Consider the following 19,865-nt stretch of genomic DNA (forward strand, 5'->3'; position numbering starts at 1 on the left):
ATATTTACATGATATTTAATAGGTACCTACCTACTATGGCTAAAGTTCTTTAGTAGTACCATTAGTACCTACTGGCTACTAACTACGAATTAAAATACCTATAGCCTATAAGTACTCGTATATGCCCAGGCCAGCATCATAAAAAAAAAATATATTATTTACACAAAATGGATTAACACAGAGAGATATTTCGTGTATTGAATAATTTTATTATAAGGTACTTTTAGTAACTATTTTTAAGTATGTTATAAATAAAAATAATATTAAGTTAAAGATTTATTGTTTCAATTATCGTGGTATTTCTTAACTGTATTTCAGTTTAATCCTCTGTATTATCCCCGAAAATCATACTTGGAACTGACTTATAATCATAGGCTGTTAAAATACAATTTTTTTTTTATGGGGGGGGGGGGGCTTAAATATTTATTTGTTTGATTTAGCCCCCTAATGGTATAAACCTTATACTAATACAATGTGTAAAAAATTTACGAGCGCTCTGAATGATTTTTTTATTATGGGGGAAGCCCCTCCAAATATCCCATATTTCCGTCAATGCATATAATATCTGCACTTCTAAAGTGCCCCATATCTCAAATAGCTTAGGGCTTTATTAAATATTTAAATCTTAATCCGGTCCTGTGAACTACTAACTAGTGAAGTGTAAGAGCAAGGTAGAATTACTGCATACTGTGACAATGATTTACTCATTGTGAGTTTATGTGATAAATGTATGGCGAAAATTAAATCTGGGTTTAGTTAAAATTTTTTACTTAGCGGGCGTTACTACCAAATATCAATAAATAAATAAATATAAGGTTCATGCATACCAGCATACCCATTAACAATATGTTTATGTTTTCTATTATATAATATTATCCATGTATCAATAGGTCCATGTTGTTATCATAATGCTTTATGTCAAATGATAACAGTTATCTCTTAGTCTCAAATTCTCAACCTCTCTAAATTTTATCTACATCGTGCTGTCAAGTCTTAACTCTCATTTAGTTTAATTTTATTATACTGTCTATAGTTACTACTTACGTCTTTAACGCTTATTAACGTTACAGAACAACTTTACATTTTCAATTATTTCAATATTTCACGTTTTGAGCAACAAATTGACAGATGGTAATTAACTAAGATCATTTCGTGTTGGATTAATTTTGTAATTTTAAATGTATTTTATTTCAAGGCCAGTGTTGTTGTCGTTGGGCTAGGTCTGGCCGCAGCTGGTTTTGCTGGTCGACAAGTATTACGAGTTGCCCCACAAGTAGCTCAAAAAATGAGTGAAGTTCTTAAAACAATGTCATCCGAATCGGGAATTTTGGTAAAATTACAAAACATTATGACTTTATTGTTATTGTTATAAACATTTTATTATTTTTTTTATTGCTTTTAGTCAAGTAGTAAATTTCATAAAGGTGGATTTGAACCTACTATGTCCAAACGCGAAGCCACACTCATACTTGACGTGTCAAATAACGCTCCAAAAAACAAAATCAAAGTAAGCTAAATCATATTATAATTCTATAAAATTTTAACTGCCTTAAGTATAAAATAAAAAATATTTATTATCTATGCAAATAGATCGATGATACTTACTAGATTATTAATTTCTTTTCCACTTCCGTGTTTTGTCGTCGGATTATTCTATCTACGAATAAAATATAAAATATAGACTTTCATATTAGTAGGTACCTAAGTATTTAACATTAAAAACCTTGTTATTATAAAATACTTAAATAATATATTTAAACTTTATTGAACAAGTAAGTATTCTGATTTTATATAGCTATTTTTTTTACATCGTTTCGACGTCATTTATTAATAATTTTTAAAAATTATTGTTTACGATTTCAAATTAATATAGCTAAAAGAAATACTATAATTATACATGTTCTTGTATTGTACTTCTGAGACAACATTTTAAAATACCAAAGATTTAATTTACTATTAAATTTATTATTGACTAATTTATTAAAACATTTTAAGACCTTAGACATTGTCAATAGTTTAAAGTTGTTGATTATTCATAGAAAAGTGTTAATTCTTTCCAACAATTTTAATGATTTATGTCATGTCTTAAAAATCAAGGAAAATTAATATAAATTTATTAATGTAAATAATTAAATTTTTTTTTAGATTCAAGGTATAATAAAAACAATGCTTACTTTTAAAGTAATTTAATGTAATTCAATATTCTATTGTTATTGTTAATGGCTACAACTCACACAAATATTACAACCAATTTTTCTATCCCTCTTCATTAAAACATCCTGAGTACACCACTGATCAGTAATACTATGTGTTTATATTTTAAATTTTATTTTATCATGTGTCCATTCTCCATAGATAATCAATTTTTTTTATCTTTTGTTTGATAATAAATTGTGTGTAATTAATTATCTGCATGAACTTTTTTAAGATTCATAGTTGAAAGTCTTGTATATATTTGAATGAGTAAAACATTTTTGTAATAACATTATTTAAAAATTAATTTTATTTAACATGTTCATAAAATGATCAGCTGTAAATATAAAAGTTTTTCTAGTATACTTTGATAATATTCTGATATTACAGTTGTAAGCAATATTGTAAAATACCATTTTGAATATAGTATATTTAGTTCAGCATCAAAAGTTCTAATGTTTTAAACAAATGTTAATTATGATTATTGGTTACTAATTTTGTTTTTAATAGTAAAGTTATAAATAAATTTTAATCATTAATACATATATATATATTAATAAATTAAGTCATTTACTATGAAATAATTTCTGTATTAAACAATAACTATCTTACAATGAACATAAACAATTTTTTAAATTAATAATATTTATAATTTTGACACTATTTTGAGTTAACAATTTTTAACTGGATTTATGCTATTGCTAAATTTAATTTAAAAACAAATAAATAAAGCACTATTGTAACTTCTTATAAATAAATAAAGTTAAAAATAAAACATTTCATCTAAGTATCCTAATAATTTGCACTTTTATAAATCTTATTAGTTTGGATGTCAACTAAGTCAAGCTTCTACATACCACATATGAGTATACAATTCATGTATTCACCAAGTCCTTTGGCTTTAGCACAATACTGCTATTAACTCTTTAGTTGTCAAATTGACTATAATGCTTTATATAATTTGAATATTTGTTCAAGCCTTTGTCTATACTACTAAATATTTGTGCAAACGATTGCTGAAAAAATATAACTGAGCGTATGTAGTGTGTACTCTCCATTAAATAATTAAATAATAGTTCACTAAAAACAATACATACCTATACAATATTATAATTTATATTTTTAAAGGATAATTTTAATTTAATTACAATGTTTTATTTTATTTTCATCGCATTTACATTAATTAGTGTTTTTCTGAGATTACACATAATATATGAAAACCGTTTGCAACTTTTATTGACCAAATTAAATCTCCAGTTAATTTTATTACCAATCGCTATCCATAACCAATGGCTGTTATTCTGTAGTAAAAGTTTTGTTCAAGCAATACTTTCAAAGTAGGGTGGGTAATCTTCTTGTCTTTTAATAAAGTTAACGGTTAAATTTGTAAATTAAGTAAATAAAAATAATAGAATATTATTGTATTTATATGACACATATTTATTTCTAATTTGTAATTAGTATTCATGGGTGTTGGATACTAAATAAATAATACTATTTTATTAGACAGAAGTACATAAAAATACCTAGGCATATTATACTAGTATTAATATTATCTAGCTTCAAACATGCAAACATAATAATATTATATTCATGATTATGGTGAGGGGAGTATGACATGCCTTTGGTGAGTGGTTACTTTTTTTATGTTTCACTAAACCTATATTTTTTTTAGAATAGCTAGTAGTGGTAGTAATGTCAGTGATAAACATTAAAGAAATTAATTTTGTTTAAAATCAATTATAATAACTATACCTATAAATAATTAATTAAAATACTGAGAAATGTGCATTCAACTACATAGAAAGTAGTAATAATTACTATGAAATAAAAAAAGTTATATTTTAATAAACAATGCGTAAGCACGATGGAAAATACTTCCTACCAACGATAATTTAAATAATAAAATATTGATATAATCTAACTATATTTATGCGTAAAAAATGAAATATAAAAATAGTATAGATACGTATATTTTTCTATTTTATGCATTATATTTAAACAATTTATTTTATTTTATTAAAAAATTGTCCGAAATCTGTTTTTTTTTTATAAATATTTCACGGACATAGCTATGAATGACATTTGTTGTGCAATGTGTATATTTTTATACTTTTGGCGAAAAATATATATTTTATGTTTTTGTTGCGTGATATTGTTGGTACTTGATTCCAAGTTTTATTTTTGAAACATGTTAACTCTTTTTGGCTGTAATTGTCGTATGCGTGGGAAAATATAATAATATGTTATTAGATTTGTGTATTAATAAATAAAATATTTTTTTGATTTTTTTTCAGGATGCCCATAAACGAATCATGTTGATCAATCATCCAGATAAAGGTGGTTCACCGTACATAGCTGCAAAGATAAACGAGGCCAAAGATCTTTTGGATAAAAAATAAACAACGTCCGCTAATTATTGTAGTGTAAATATGTGAATGTACAAAAATATAGATATATATTATTATTTTTATCGATAACTTTTATATTGTGAATAATCCATTTATTTATCCATGAACCAATATATTAATAAGCCTTGTGTTATTGTCATTAGTTTTTCCTGAAAATTCTTCTAATCGAGCGATTGTAAACTCTTCTGATTTGAATAAATTACCTATCTATAAATTGTCCAGGGTCTACTCCAATACTACCCGACGGGAACATCTAAACTCTCTCAGGCTTTAGCTGTCGTGGGCTATAATTATTGTCAAAATACAAATAAAATAAAAATCATAAAATAAATCAAATATACATCGAAATTTCAAACATTCAATTAAATAATACTACTATATACAAACTAATAATAATATAGTCAAAATAGTAAACATTTAAATTAAATTTTTATGATTATAACAATACGATCCTACAGATTTCAAAAAACTTAAGGTATTTATATATATATTGGTCTTTATAGTCTTATTTTTTGATATAATTTAAAAGGTATAAAAGGTTTTACTAATTTTATTTTATTTATTGTAACTTTGATTTTTTTTTTACGTACACAGTACACTTCATTTTGAAAATCTGTTAGGGCCTTATGAAGTTATAAATATAAATAGACATGGATGAGTACTAGAGAAATATGAATTTAAATGCGAATTCACAACCGCTTGTTGTTTTTATGATACTGAAACACACATTGTTGAAGGATATGTATATCGTCGTCAATATACTACGTATTAACTAAGTACGTAGTAAAAGTTTCTAATTGTTCGCTTTGTGTAGGCATTATTGCAATATTGCAGCTAATGTGTATATACATATAAACATTCCCTCTTCAATCTTCATTTAGATCTATATATCTATGAATACTAATCCAAAATGTAACGCAGCCATTTTCCAACTTCACTAATGTCATCTCTCCATCTCTGTATTTTCTACAGAAGTCAGAAAGCCCGGTAAAATACGATTGCGTACGATTTTTATCTGCAACTTTAAAGCGCTATTGCCATTTGATTTAAACTAACAAAACGTATACAATTTAAAATTAATCCGAAAGTTTTCATCAAATTTGTAACGCTTAATTTCATAGCTCCCATCCTTCTGGAAACATGTACGAAAATGCAATCAGTAACTTATAAACTAACTTATTATTTATTTACCTTTAAATAATTAAAGACTTTTAAAGGTAGGATTAAAAAAATGAAAAATTCTGATTTAATTGGTATAAAATAAACTGCGAATAAAGAATATAATAAATACAAAACTCATAAAAATATTATAATATATTTTGTCGAAAATTAGTTATTTAAGTAATACCAAGGTATACAATTTTATATTAAACACACTTTTACAATTTATTACCTATTTAAACATTTTATTAATTTTAAATGTTTTGACTTAAGTGATTTTTTCAAAATTTAATATTTACTAATCACAAATAAAAACTCAAATGTGGCAACGATGCACAGCAAATCATACGAAATCGTGTTCCCGAAAAGGTGCACCGTATGCAATCGTGTCACGTGTGGTACCCAGAAAGCCTAACTCTTGAATTTTTATGTACCACGTTTGAGTGAGATGAAATCTATAACACTATTTTTCAACTCTGGAGAGTTTACACATTTCCTACAGGTAAATATAATGTTGACCCGGGAGAGTTTACAACCGGGTTTTCTATCCTAAACCTAAATGTGTCACGTTCCGATGAAATAACATATTTTATCACAACATAATGTATAAATAATATTAAACAAACATGTATTTTGTACTTCAAATAAATTATAAAATATAGAAAATAAATATCTTAGACATACGTAATAATATTTCGATTCAAACAAAAACGTTATTTTTTCGCGATTTTGTGATCTTTTAACAACTTTTTCCTAAACAATCCATAGTCGTGCTGCATCAGTTCGTAAGCTGTCTGACGTAGTTTCTCGACGCGGGCTAATATCTTCTTCGGCCCACTGTTTTTAGTTTCTTCCAACCGGCGCAACTGGTGTTCCGTCAATCCCTCCATATCACCGGCACATTCTACAATGGCGATGTAGTCATTTTTAATTTTTGACGATTCGCTGAAATGCCAAGTGCATAACGTATCAATACCCACGACTCATCTATTATTTCCATAAATATAAATAAAAATCTGGCCTAAGTTAAAAATTATACTTTGATTGTGTATTAAATTTGTATTTTCAATATAAATGGTACTTTAGTTACAGTGGTCTTCAACCTTTTTGATCTCGCGACTCAGGGTACATTTTGTAAAAAAAGCTAAAATTGCTTAATGCTTTGCAGTAGTACTATATTAAAACTGAATTATCGCAACTCCAAAAATGTGTAACGGCCCACCGGTTGAAGACCAGTGCTCTAGAACACAGGTACGTCATATTAAAACAAATTGTCTATATAATCTGTCACTTAGTCAACAAAAAGGGGTTTTGTGGGTAGGTAGGTATACTATAGGTCGGTGATATTGAATTGAGTCCAGCTTATTATCTTAATATCTTTGAATTGAGTTCCTTTAGATAAAATGTCATAACTACTTACACAGTAAAATTCACTCAAAATTAAATGCTTTTTTTCATTCGGGACATCCAAATATTTTTATTCTTGTGGACACTCTTCTGGGACTACACTCTAATACATATATAAAATTAAGAAGCAAAGCAAAAAGACCATGTAAAAAAACATTAGAAAAAGAAAACTTTTTACGGGAGCAGACAAACAATTATATAAATAAGCAAATTTGGAGATTTGACTTTTTAAAATCTGTATCATTTAATTTTTTACCAGCCACTATTTAATTATTAACATTATTATATTACACATAATTGTTATTAATTATTATTATTTTAAAAACATTATTAGCATTATTAAAAACAATGTAGGCAATCAATATATATCAATAATAGGCTGAAAGGACTCAACTCGAATAATCTAACAATATTGGTCGGACTCAATTCCGATAACCCAAAAGTATTTGTGGGACTCAATTCAATATTTGGTTCTCTCAATTCAATGTCAGCCCTATAGGTACCTACTTAAAGTTGTATAAAGCCATAAAGGTCTTTGAATGAATTACAATTGCAGTTGAAATTAAATATCAATACTAATGAGTAGTATATAATTTACTCGCAGTGTTTTCTTAGGAAATTATTTTTCATATTGTGATTTGTTAAATTTACTCTTTCTTTAAAAATGTTTTGAAATTACCAATTCAAAGCTCCTTTTGATTAATGGGTGTATAGTTTTCTTTTCAACGTGAGACAATAAAACAGCATAACGTCTAGATGTCGACCAGACCATTACCAGACCCAAAGTTGACGATATGTATTGAAGGGAAATTTTAGCTCTGGTGATTAGACATATACCGAATAGCAGATCAGTTTTAAGGGGTTTGGGATAGGCAATATCCTACAGTGTTGTGTGTGATTACCGAGTTAAACTATTAACAGTGACTTTAAAATTTCAAAAATGGTATTATTACATTATATTTTATGTATATATATATATATAGTAATTAAAACACTAAATAATCCAAAATACTTTTATACAACCGCCAGTAGTTTAGACCTTCGTCGTCATTGATTATATAGGCGACAGACAAATCGAATAGATTTGTGACGTGCTTACTTTTCGATCTTCTTGTGATGTACGTAGCGCAATAAGCCGTCGCACATTTTCCACAACTCCAAAATGTCCACAGAATCCAATTTACACGCCTGCAAATAGTCTTCAAACATTTTCATGGCCGTTTGATTGGCCAAAACGTGTTTCAGACTATTCGTCCACCTGTCCAAATCATCTTTGGACACGGAACTACATGGATCTACGCAAGGAACACAACTCATTGCGGCCCAGTCTGTAAAACAATTACCTGAAAATTAGAAACAACAAAATGTTATTTGAAGTAAATAAAAACTATAGCACTTCGTAAGAACTTAAATTAAATCCGTATACACTTATACGGATCGGTTATTTATTCATTTCTATGGATTTGAAATTTAGATATCGTTAAAACTGTTTTAACTTTATTTCAACTATTGAAATTAAAAAATGTATGTCAATGATCAAACGGTTGAGGTCACGTATTATTTGAAGAATAATAATATATAATATATTTACTGATTACTGGCAGACAGTAGTAAAAGTTGGAAATATATTTTGTTAGTGGTAAAAAAAAAAACAAGCAATTAATTACGCCAATAGCTCTAGGAATCGACCACTGACAAGACGAAGAAATTCTCACACAGTAAAAAGTATAAATATTTTTTAAGTTATATAATTTAATATTTTTAATGCAACCTTCTAATTTCAAAAACAGATACAATTATTAATAACTAGTAAGTTGTGTTTGGTTGATATGGTAAAAGTTTAAAACCTGTCATAACAACTAGGACTATCGTTTTAATATTTTTTTTTATGTACGGTACCATACATCTATCTCATAACTTATATTAGAGCTATTATCTAATTAATTAGTAATTTATTAGTTTATTACTCATCGTTTTTATCTACACATTATTTATAAATACGACTGCAAAACGTAGAAAAAATTATTTAATCATACTATTTTGTAAGATGTAATAAATACCTAGTTGGGCGTGTGTATCAGTTGCTCTCAAAAGTACCTTTTTTTCAACCCCCCCCCCCCAACAACCTAGAATAAAATGCACCAGTTGGCCTCACATATTATTATATATACATGATTATAACATTGTAATGAGATATAAATGAGGTAAAAGGTTCTAGTCTAATATTTGCTTAAAAATTCTTGTATTGTATTTAAATTGATATTATCAACTCATTACTTTATGTATTACTAATTAATATGAAATCTTAATACGGGGAGTGAGTAAGAGAGTTTTTCCTTTTATATATATATAATTGTATATTTAGGACTATGCGTGATGTATAAATTGAAGATAGATATATCACCTTACCTCTTGTAGAACTTGTGGTTTGAAGTGATATCTTCTTGAATTGTTGAGTGGATTGATAATTTAGGAATTAACAAAATAAAAAAAAGTATACTATGAATAATATTTTTAATTTAATGAAAGACGCGTTAACTAAGAACATGTATAGTAATAGAATATAAACTGGGCGTGCGACTGAGCAGCTATACCACCTAGGCGCCTGAATGGCCTAGCGACTGAGTGCTTATTGTAAGTTTTTTGTGTTTTTATGGAAAATGGTGTGTCCATGATATTCTTATAATATGGTATTAAGCTGTATTGATAATTTTTTAATTTGTTTTCTTAATTCTAAATGTTGAAACTAACTATAGATTATAACATCATAATATCATATTAAAGTATATATAATTTGTAAATTTAAAATGGCTAAATATCAAATATTTAAATATATATAATAAAATCTAATTAATAATGATATATTATATTTATCAATACAATACCGATCCATAAAATAGGGAAGGTAAATACGTAAATAATAATAATATTTATGATAAAAGGATAAAATATACAATAATTATAAGCGAAATACAGTGTAATTTGTCAAAAAGATAAACAAAAAAAAATTAATATTTACAATTATATTCAAATGTAATAAATAGGTAGGTATTGTAACTTATTGTAATATAAAAAATAAAAAATAGTATAAAATGATAGGTACGTAAAATGTATATTGTACATGAATATAATAATATGAATAAGTACAATATTTAATTTTATAATTATACTTAAATGCGTTGAAAATTACGTATTCTGGTAAAATATACTCTTTTTACCAGGTGACTAGGTGAGCTATTATTATTATTATTATTATTATTACAATTTTTATTATTTTTATAAACTATAATTATTAATTACATTTTTACCTCCTCTATTTAACGGATTGGTATTATAATCATCATATATATAATAAATAATAATATGTGAGAGGAGCAACTAGTACATTTTTAAAATGCCAAAAATAGCCGTTGAAAGCCGTTGACACCCACCTAGTTGTATACCTAGTTAACAATGAAATTAAATTTTAACATTGTTAATGTTACTAATTACTATTTTAAGTATAATATTATACTAATATAATTTTAATATATATCAGTAATTTTATACTTGTCTATAAAAATTGCAGAATTTGAGTTATTATCCAATCTTAATAGATAAAAATAATAAAAAAAAATTTTCATATTATTTATTTAGGCCACGTATCTCTTTAATTTTTAAATCAACGAATTTTTAAAACTAAGTTAACATTTGAAAATTAACTGATTTTTAAAGTAGTTAACATATATAATTCGTTTGGCATTTAAAATTGAAAAATTACACAAACTAATTATTTTATAAGTTGATTAGGTCCAGTGATGCAACCAAAAAGTTGTGGCTGTACCCCTCCCCATATCAGAAAATAATATTAAATTAAATTATTAACTTTCTATTTGTAAGTACAAACAGTGTTATGGTACATAAGATTGGACAAAATTACTATAAATTTATAAACGTATGTCATCTATGTTGTTTGTCATTACGGATGTGACCTGTAAAATGTAGATGATACATAGATATATAACTATATATAAATATATCTATGAGATGGTATGATACTACTTAAAGTCATGACCCGTGGATATGAGTTTCAGTTTATCGGCTAATGATAACTGATAATGAAATAGAAAAAAAACGAATTATATATATTTTGTTGTCTATGTTTTACAAGCGCATTTATATCGTAAATTTAAGTTAAGCAATTAGCATTTAATATTAAAGTGAATTAACCTACATAATATTAGATTTAACAAAGTGATATAACATACATTACTGTTTCCTCTCAGAAGAATTTTTTTGATATATTTATTTTAAAGCGAATTATGAACATTTTTAAATTGGAATATTTAAAAAAAGGTAGGCACATTTTTAAGTTCAAAATTAAAAATATCGAATAATGCATCAAGAATATAGATAATGATTAATGTTAATAATAACTTTGAATTTGGTAACAAGTCGATTAAAATTAAAACTAAAACTGCTGAACGTAAATTTTGGATCTTACTACAAACTTATAAGACAGAACCGATGATAACAAATATATGATAGTATAAAATCCTCTTATGACGAAAAAAGAGAACCAATTTAAAATTTTAAGTTCCTTGTTCTTGTACCTATCTATTATTATGATTATTTAAAAATTGTAACTTCTTTAAAAATTACCAATTTAGGTACTATCTAAAGTTGTTAATTTTTTTTTTTTAAAGCAGTAACCACACGCAGTAAGACCCATATTGGACACACTTATATAGTATAATACAATATAATATAGTATGAGTCTTACTATCTGTATAAATACATTAAATATTGTACTTATTTATTATTCAGGAAACATAACATTATGTATTTATAATTTCAACAATATTTTGATAATTGAAAATGGTCACTAGTTCAGTTCTCCTATAAAATTTGTATTCTATATAATTCTCCTCAACATTTAAAAATAAATCTTAGCTGCTCCAATGGTTAAGTACATTACATTTTACTTAAAATTTCACTGTAAGTACTTTTCAAAATAAAGTTATATTTATAAGTACTGAAATATTAAAAAGCCACAATATTTATAATTTATATATTTAATACCTTCAGTTTATCCGTTAAATCTCGTTTTTGTAATATCTATAATATTTATAGTATGACCTATGTATATTATATACCACATATTTGCTTTATTTATAAAATAAAGTAATCGTATATTTTAAACTAAAGTATTCCTTAAAATATTTTGAAAATGCATATTATATGAATAAACGACGAAATATTATATGATGATAGGTATTATTTATGTATAAACTGTATACGAGTTTATACATAACGTGGCATCAAGCCAATATTGTATAGATATAATATGCTTTTGATCAACATAGTACAACATTTATTTTTGGCCATTCAACATTTCAACGATGATAATATGCAATCTATATAATTTTGTGTACTACCCATAATAGATTTTATATATTGTAAATATGAGTAATTATAGATAATGTGATGTTTTATACAATAACATGATTACAACTTTACAAGTTAAAATAATTGACAAATATTTTAGTATGTATCTCTACTATAGTACTAAATAAATACAGCATAGGTCACGTAGGTGAAGACCTGTGAGGGTTGATGAGTGAAGCGAACAACAGGTAAGGCTCCCTAGCTATAGTATATTTTTCATACATATAATATGTAGGTATATAAAGTATAAAGTACCTATAATAAATATAATCTATTAATCTATAATTCCTAAGTATTGATTATTATTGTTGATATATTTTCAATTTAGATCGAATTCAAATATCGAACTAGATATAAACTAAAAATATATAATATTATAAGTATTATATCAATTCATAAACTAATGAATTTATTTATAATATAATTGTAATAATGTTTCAGTATCATATATATTAAGTATGATTTATGAGAGTATTATATATTTTTTTTATTGTAGACCACAAATCTCAAACATAGATACTTATCATAACAGAAGAATATACAATTTTTGTTTCAATTATAATGTATCATGAATGTTATTGTTGGTAGACCGCATATTGGTTAGGTAACCAAAACGAGACTCAGATCTCTAATTTTCAAGTTTCATAACATATCGGGCTTAATATTAAATTTATAAGCAGTTTGTGAGAATATTTTGGAAGTAAATAATAATATATTGACTTTTATGTTTTATTTTATACTTATAAAGTATAAAACAGTATAATAATACTTGAAAATATTATTAAAATTTTTCGGTTAGGAAGAACTTTATAACATAAATACAATACAAAAATTTTGATTTAACCACATATTTTGTGGTTTTACTTAGATATTTCGATTTATAAAATAATTAATTGCCAACTAGAGGCAATGATATTGGAGAAAAAGTCATAATGTTTTCAGGTTTGTTAAACTATGTGATTGCCGTATAGAAACAACTCATTGTATAGTAACTAAATGTATAGTAGGTAGTAATAAGTACCTATATTAGTAAGTACTGCACTAAATACATACTATATCAGACAATTCGTCATTTGACCGAGTTTAGCGCAAACAACGTGAAGACAAATCTTCTTTTGTGAGACTGATGTTTAACGATCGATGACTAGGTAGGCAGGTAGATATTAATAAAATAAATAATATATTATAATTTATTGCACCTATATGATAAAATTATGAAAATTATGTTAGGCAGAATCGTGAAAGCGAAAACAATGACAATCCCAAACGGTGACATAACGGTATGTGCGTGTATGAACAATAATTACCACCGATGAATAATTTGTTGTTTTCACACTAATTTATACGATATGACTATTGTTGACTGTTGTAACTATTGTATGTATAAATGTAGTTACCAGCGCCCAGCAGTGCATCACCGTAGTGACGAAGATCACGTAAGTATAATATAAGAACAGCACAAACAGTGTTTGTGCTGTTCTTATAAAAAAGTTATTCGAGCGAATAAAACAAACATTAATATTTAATATTATATTAAAGTGTATACAATAATACGATTCACCTGCTTTAGAGGTATAAACCAGACGGCAGAATACGTATGCGGGTCAGGTGCTATGTAAAATTATTGTTATATTATAATACGAGTACTATTACAGTATTACATATATATATATACCATTAATCTTAATAATGCCTTACATACGGGATGGTTCTTTCATCGCAGATCAGAAATTACCTGCACTAGCATATTATCTTAGTTGATTTACTTTTTTAAACGGATTAATATAAGTATTGTATATAATGTTTAATATACAACATATTACCTATACAAATAAATAAAGTAATATAATACACCAATTTCCCAAGCGTAACGTCACTATTTATTTTTATAGTAAATGATAGGAATGGACTGGAACCCAGCATAAATCTTTATTTTGTACTTTATATTGTCCCCTATAAGGGGGAGGGGAATCGAATTTCAATAATTTGATTAGTTATATTCCATATTAACTTCTGCAATTTTTATTCATAGAAAATTATAATTTTTAGATAGGGTTAATATTTTAAGAAATACAAATTGTATGTTATAATAAGAGTCACTAATGAATAAATAACTTTTTATATGTACCTCAGTGTTTTATGCATAAATCATAATACTCAACACTTGATTTTTACCGAGAAATCATGATGATATATTTACTTGTTCAAATGGTAGAATTAAATCAATTATTTAATAGTTCTATTCGTTGTTACTCGTCACACACACACACAAATCTTACATGTTAAAGTAGGTGATAACTAATAGGTAATAAATGAATCGTACGATTCAACTTTAAACTCATTTCCAATTTTATTTATTTATTGATGGTGAACTGGCACTACCGCACTTATATTTTATAAGAAAATAACGGCTAAAACATGATAATTATTATTGATATATTTAAAATCTAGCTTTGATCCAAAGCAAAGGGACAAAGAAACGATGTTACAGCGATCAAAAATGGAAAACTTCAATTTCAAAATGTTTAGATACCTACGTCAAAATTCTGTAAATATTATTCCACACTGCACAGAAATCCAATACATGTTCGCGTTAAAACAGTCTTATAATAATATTATTATAAGGTGCGCGGTGCAGGAGTGCGTGCCGTGTGTTTCGAACCCGCCTGTATATTATTATTGTAATTAGGCATTGTTCGAACAGAAAACCGTCGCTCTAATTTCGACCGCATTGCTCTATTTTGCTCAGTCATTTTTTTTTCGTTTCCGAACGAACGCGAAGGTAAGGTATAATGTACATGGTATACATACAACTATTATAACTATATAAGTATATACCATTAATGTTATTATATTCGTGCGCGAGTCTTGTACGACTCTGGACTATGAGGTAGGGTGTAGTACAGTGTACAAGTTTACTATAGCAGCATGGCATTGCCTTCACGGTTCGGCACGCACCGGCAGCGGTGGCGACGGCGTGTCGGCGTCGTATTCGTCGTATAGTACTCGCCGCCACACAACATTATTTAATGCCCAAAAGAAGAAGTCCGAACGACGAGCGCTATAATACGTTACAATCGTTACTTTATATTTATTTAGACGTGCGCATAATAATGTATTATATCGGTGCATCATATTGTGTACGTGTATACTGTACACGGCGACGACAACGACGACGATATAGCTAGGCGACTCCCGTGGAAAGAATAGCGAGAAGTGGACGACGAGGGGGGAAAAATGATCTATTGGGACGTCTAAACCGTCGTCTTTGCGCGCAATGGTCACGTTTTATATTCGGGGCCGCCGGTCGGGCCACGAATAGTATCACGTCTCGAAGTTTTCGTGTGTTACGAATCACTAACGCCCGCGGGAGCGCAGCTATCTGTACGCTATAATACGATCGGCGAAGAGTGACGACACTGCGTGTACGTTTTATAGACGTATAGTTTCAGCTATAACGCTGCAGCTAGGTGGTACCTATGCTGTCTAAAATATAATGCCACGTCGTCGTTAAAATATAAAATATATTATCATTTCGTAGTGTCCTGGTTTCATGGTTTCAGGCGAGCCGAAACAATAACCAGCGCGCTGCCGAAATAAAAACGCACGACGACGCGTCTAACGTGATCGTCGTAAATTCTGGCGACGAACAGAGTCTCGAAGAGTGCTGTAGTGATGTCTCTATATAAAAGACTATAATATACTATATAGTTTAAATAGTCGAAGCGCGAGTAAAAGTAAAATCGGTTAAAGTGATAAGAAAATAACTATAAACGTACCTTTAACTAAATTATACTTTGAATCTCGTTGGATTTTTACACAACATATCTATATAGAAATACCCACTGCTATATGGCAACGAAATATAGTAAAATCCCGTTACAACGAACTCCAAGGGATCGAATTTTTTTTCGTTATAACGGAAATTTCGTTGTAACGAAAATTCGAATAAGCTCTTTATAAGCCCTACTTTTCGGTAGGGTACTTCCATGACTTTCGTTATAACGGGATTTTTCGTTGTATTGGTATTCTCGTTAAAACGGGAATTTACTGTAATATAAAATATAGTGACAAAGTATTAACTATTAAATCAGCCAATGAAATAAAATATTTTGGGTTAACTTTTGACAAGCTATTCATCTCACGTGGTCACACAGAGCATAGTAGCATACATATAAATACAAAATGCAAATCAGTCAATACAAAACTCCACTCAATCTGCTAAGGCCTTTTTTTAAGATCTAGACTTTCTCATCAAACAAATAAACTTAACATAATACACAAGTCAATAATTCGCCCAGCCTGGTTATATGATGGTGTTCAATTTTGAAGATCTGCCAAATCGTCTAATAAAAAAGCCTTGCAAGCTTTCCAATATTTATGCCTACCTTAAATAACCTTCACCCCTAAGTATAGAAAAACCTCCACCAAAACTACTTTACTAAATAAACTGGCCAAATCTTATTATACCAAAGTGTATGCTAAACACACATACACACACCAATCAAAATATAATTATACCCAGGCGCAGATTCAGGGGGGGGGCTATGGGTGCTCGGGCACCCCCCGTCGTAGTGTCGTCTAAGCCACCAACAAAATAAATTTATATTATAAATTACAATATATGTAAAAAATTAATATTATTTTTAAATTCTGTTAAAATTGTCTGGATCCGCGCCTGATTATACTCAGTGTTTTTTAGGTGCATGAATCTCTTAATAAGTAATGATAAAAGAAATCCAAGTTATGTAGCAATACTAATCGCCTTTATTCATTCAGCTAATTTTCAATTCACCATCTATATAATTTTAGTATAAATTTGTAAATTTTCTATTAAAAAAAAGAAAACAATAATGTAACTAACTATATATTATTACACAATAAATGACAACTGCAGTAAGACATTAATAGGACAAAAGTCAAAAGAGTTATTGGATTTGGAAATAAGTTTTGTTTTATGTTATACTTAATACTTGTCTGTGATCTTGCCAATATTTTAAAACCAATTATTTTCATGTGTTATATTATTTATGTTTAAATATAATTTTATTTTTTGTATTAAACTTGAACAAAAATAGTACCTAAAGAAAATAAATCTTCTTAAAGATTGAAGTTTTGATTTTTGCGTTAAAATTATTATTATATCTGTTATATAATACATTATTTGTATGTCCAGTCATTGACCATTATTATGTATTTTAAACCGTAAAAATGATTATTAAGTTTATACTTCATTAAAATGATTTTTCAAATATTTTTTATTTTTGTATAGTAAATATAATTGTATTTCTATTAATAACATATCTAGGAATATATAGTAATGACTGTCGTGTCAGTTAATTTTCCGGTTTATTCTTTTATAAACGTTGGTTTTTATTTTTAACAGTAAAATTAAATAAAGTTCATTTGAATAAAATATAAATTTATAATAATGTACAAATTAAATTTAACATTACGTTATATTTATAAAAAAAAATTTAAATTGCATTTTAACCTTGATTGAATCGAACCCGGACGTACATGCATTTGTACGGAATCTTTAGGGCATATAGTCCGCCACGACGGTAAACCACGACTGTAGCTCCCTTATAAATAATACAATCGTTTAACATTGATAACCATTCAGGAATATTTTTGTTATCATGTATCAGTCATACAGAGTACGCAAAATAATAACCATAACCGAGGTATATATAGTATATATCCACCATGGCAATAACGATTCATACGCCTCCAGAGGCCCAGTGGAGGCGCTTTTTCACACTATGCAGGTAATTTATTATGTATTAGATAAATAGGTCTGATTCCGGTAATATTTTGACTAGGACACGCCACGGATTATGGTTAGAAACAGTAGAAAGACTGATATCAATCATCATGTTGTTGTGATCATCGGCAGTAGCAATAATGTTCCATGACAGTGACGGGGATGGATTTTTTGGATAACATGGCAAATATGAACAAGAGTTCTTAAAAAAATCACTTGATCACAGCAGTAAATTATCACGGCATCCCTATAACGAACTCATCGCCTATATTATATACTATCTGACTATCACCACACTAATACAAACAATACGGCTGTTGCATAACAAATGTATGATCGAACATCAACGATATACAGGTAGAGTATGGTATAGTAATTTAGTATTTTAGTCACACAACGTTATATTTATTACAAAATATAAATTCAACCACATACTCACGTTATATTCGTCGTTGTCGTCATCGTACCCGGCACAAAAAGAGTCGCGGTAGCAACACTGTTGTATAATAATAGTCTCGGTCGTGTCGCATGTCAAAAATAATATTATTTTATAGATCTCTCGCCGAAATCACGACTGGTAATGAGTACGAGCCGTCACTATTATGTATATTATATATATATTTATAGCAGTAATAAAACGGTAATGTTATTATTATTTATTTATTATTACAGCGTAACAGCTCGGTATATCGGTACCTCACGAACGTTTCCGCGACGAACGGGCGCTTACAACTACATACAGGCAAGACAGCTGTGAGCCACAGCAATCGCCGTAACGACCGTAAAATCGTGTTTCGCGCAGACAGCGGCGGCGGGGACGACAACGACGATATAGACGGATTCAGTGCAAGCACTGCAAGCGCTCCGCCAGAACACATGGTCGTGGAAAAATATAGTGCTGTAACCGCTGTGAAGGGTGGCTACTGCTTGCGAAACAGCTGTGTCCCGTACTCGTTGTGCGTGTTAGGGTCGATACGCCGGTGTGCTGCGGTATAATATTTGTCAAAGTATAATATATAAAATATTACAATTAACAATGTAACATAACATATATTAATAAGTGTGTTTATTATAATGTGGAGCGGTGGCGCGGGTAAAATGAAACAAGTTGATTTTGGTGATTTCGTTTATTATTCGACGTATTGTAAAAAAAAATGTTCCATGCGTAACCAGCAACGCCAAAATATATAATAAATTACGGTCGTTGTGTAATTATTTCTTATTTCGAGTTAGACACGAAGTATGAATACGCTATACGCTACTACAGTGGCGTAAATTGGGTTAAATTGTTAGGGTTGCAATCAGTTTCTAGGTTGGACGGGCTTGTGGGGGGCAAAGCCCCCCACACCCTCCTAAAATATTTTATTTTATTCTAGATGTAATATTACAAGTACATAAGTATATATTGGTAATTATATATGAATATGAATATACGCCATAAATAGGGTATATAATTATTTACTGTCAATAAAATAAAATTTTGACTTTAAGTTAAGGTA

At 28.2% G+C, this 19,865-nt stretch overlaps 2 protein-coding genes across 3 annotated transcripts; one reads left to right on the forward strand and one right to left on the reverse strand.

The window, feature by feature from the left end:
* Nucleotides 1–946: 946 nt before the first annotated feature.
* On the forward strand, nt 947–4,666 carry LOC113556011 (mitochondrial import inner membrane translocase subunit TIM14). Its single transcript, XM_026960702.1, has 4 exons — nt 947–1,131; nt 1,196–1,330; nt 1,403–1,507; nt 4,491–4,666. Exons 1-4 carry the CDS (start codon nt 1,129–1,131, stop codon nt 4,593–4,595), a joined length of 348 nt encoding a protein of 115 aa, XP_026816503.1. The 5' UTR covers nt 947–1,128; the 3' UTR covers nt 4,596–4,666.
* A 1,704-nt stretch (nt 4,667–6,370) lies between these two features.
* LOC113556772 lies at nt 6,371–19,088 on the reverse strand. Of its 2 annotated transcripts, none has more exons than XM_026961914.2 (3): nt 18,802–19,088; nt 8,272–8,515; nt 6,371–6,710 (listed from the first exon to the last, which is right to left on the reverse strand). In XM_026961914.2, the coding sequence occupies exons 2-3, from the start codon at nt 8,487–8,489 to the stop codon at nt 6,479–6,481; spliced, it is 450 nt and encodes a 149-aa protein (XP_026817715.1). In that variant the 5' UTR covers nt 8,490–8,515; nt 18,802–19,088; the 3' UTR covers nt 6,371–6,478. The 2 variants fall into 2 exon arrangements, with proteins under 2 accessions (XP_026817715.1, XP_026817714.1); XM_026961913.1 differs by having other exon boundaries at nt 18,806–19,086.
* Between the last annotated feature and the right edge of the window lie 777 nt (nt 19,089–19,865).

The sequence above is a fragment of the Rhopalosiphum maidis genome, chromosome 1, assembly GCF_003676215.2.
Source record: "Rhopalosiphum maidis isolate BTI-1 chromosome 1, ASM367621v3, whole genome shotgun sequence".
Taxonomy (NCBI): Eukaryota; Metazoa; Arthropoda; class Insecta; order Hemiptera; family Aphididae; genus Rhopalosiphum; species Rhopalosiphum maidis.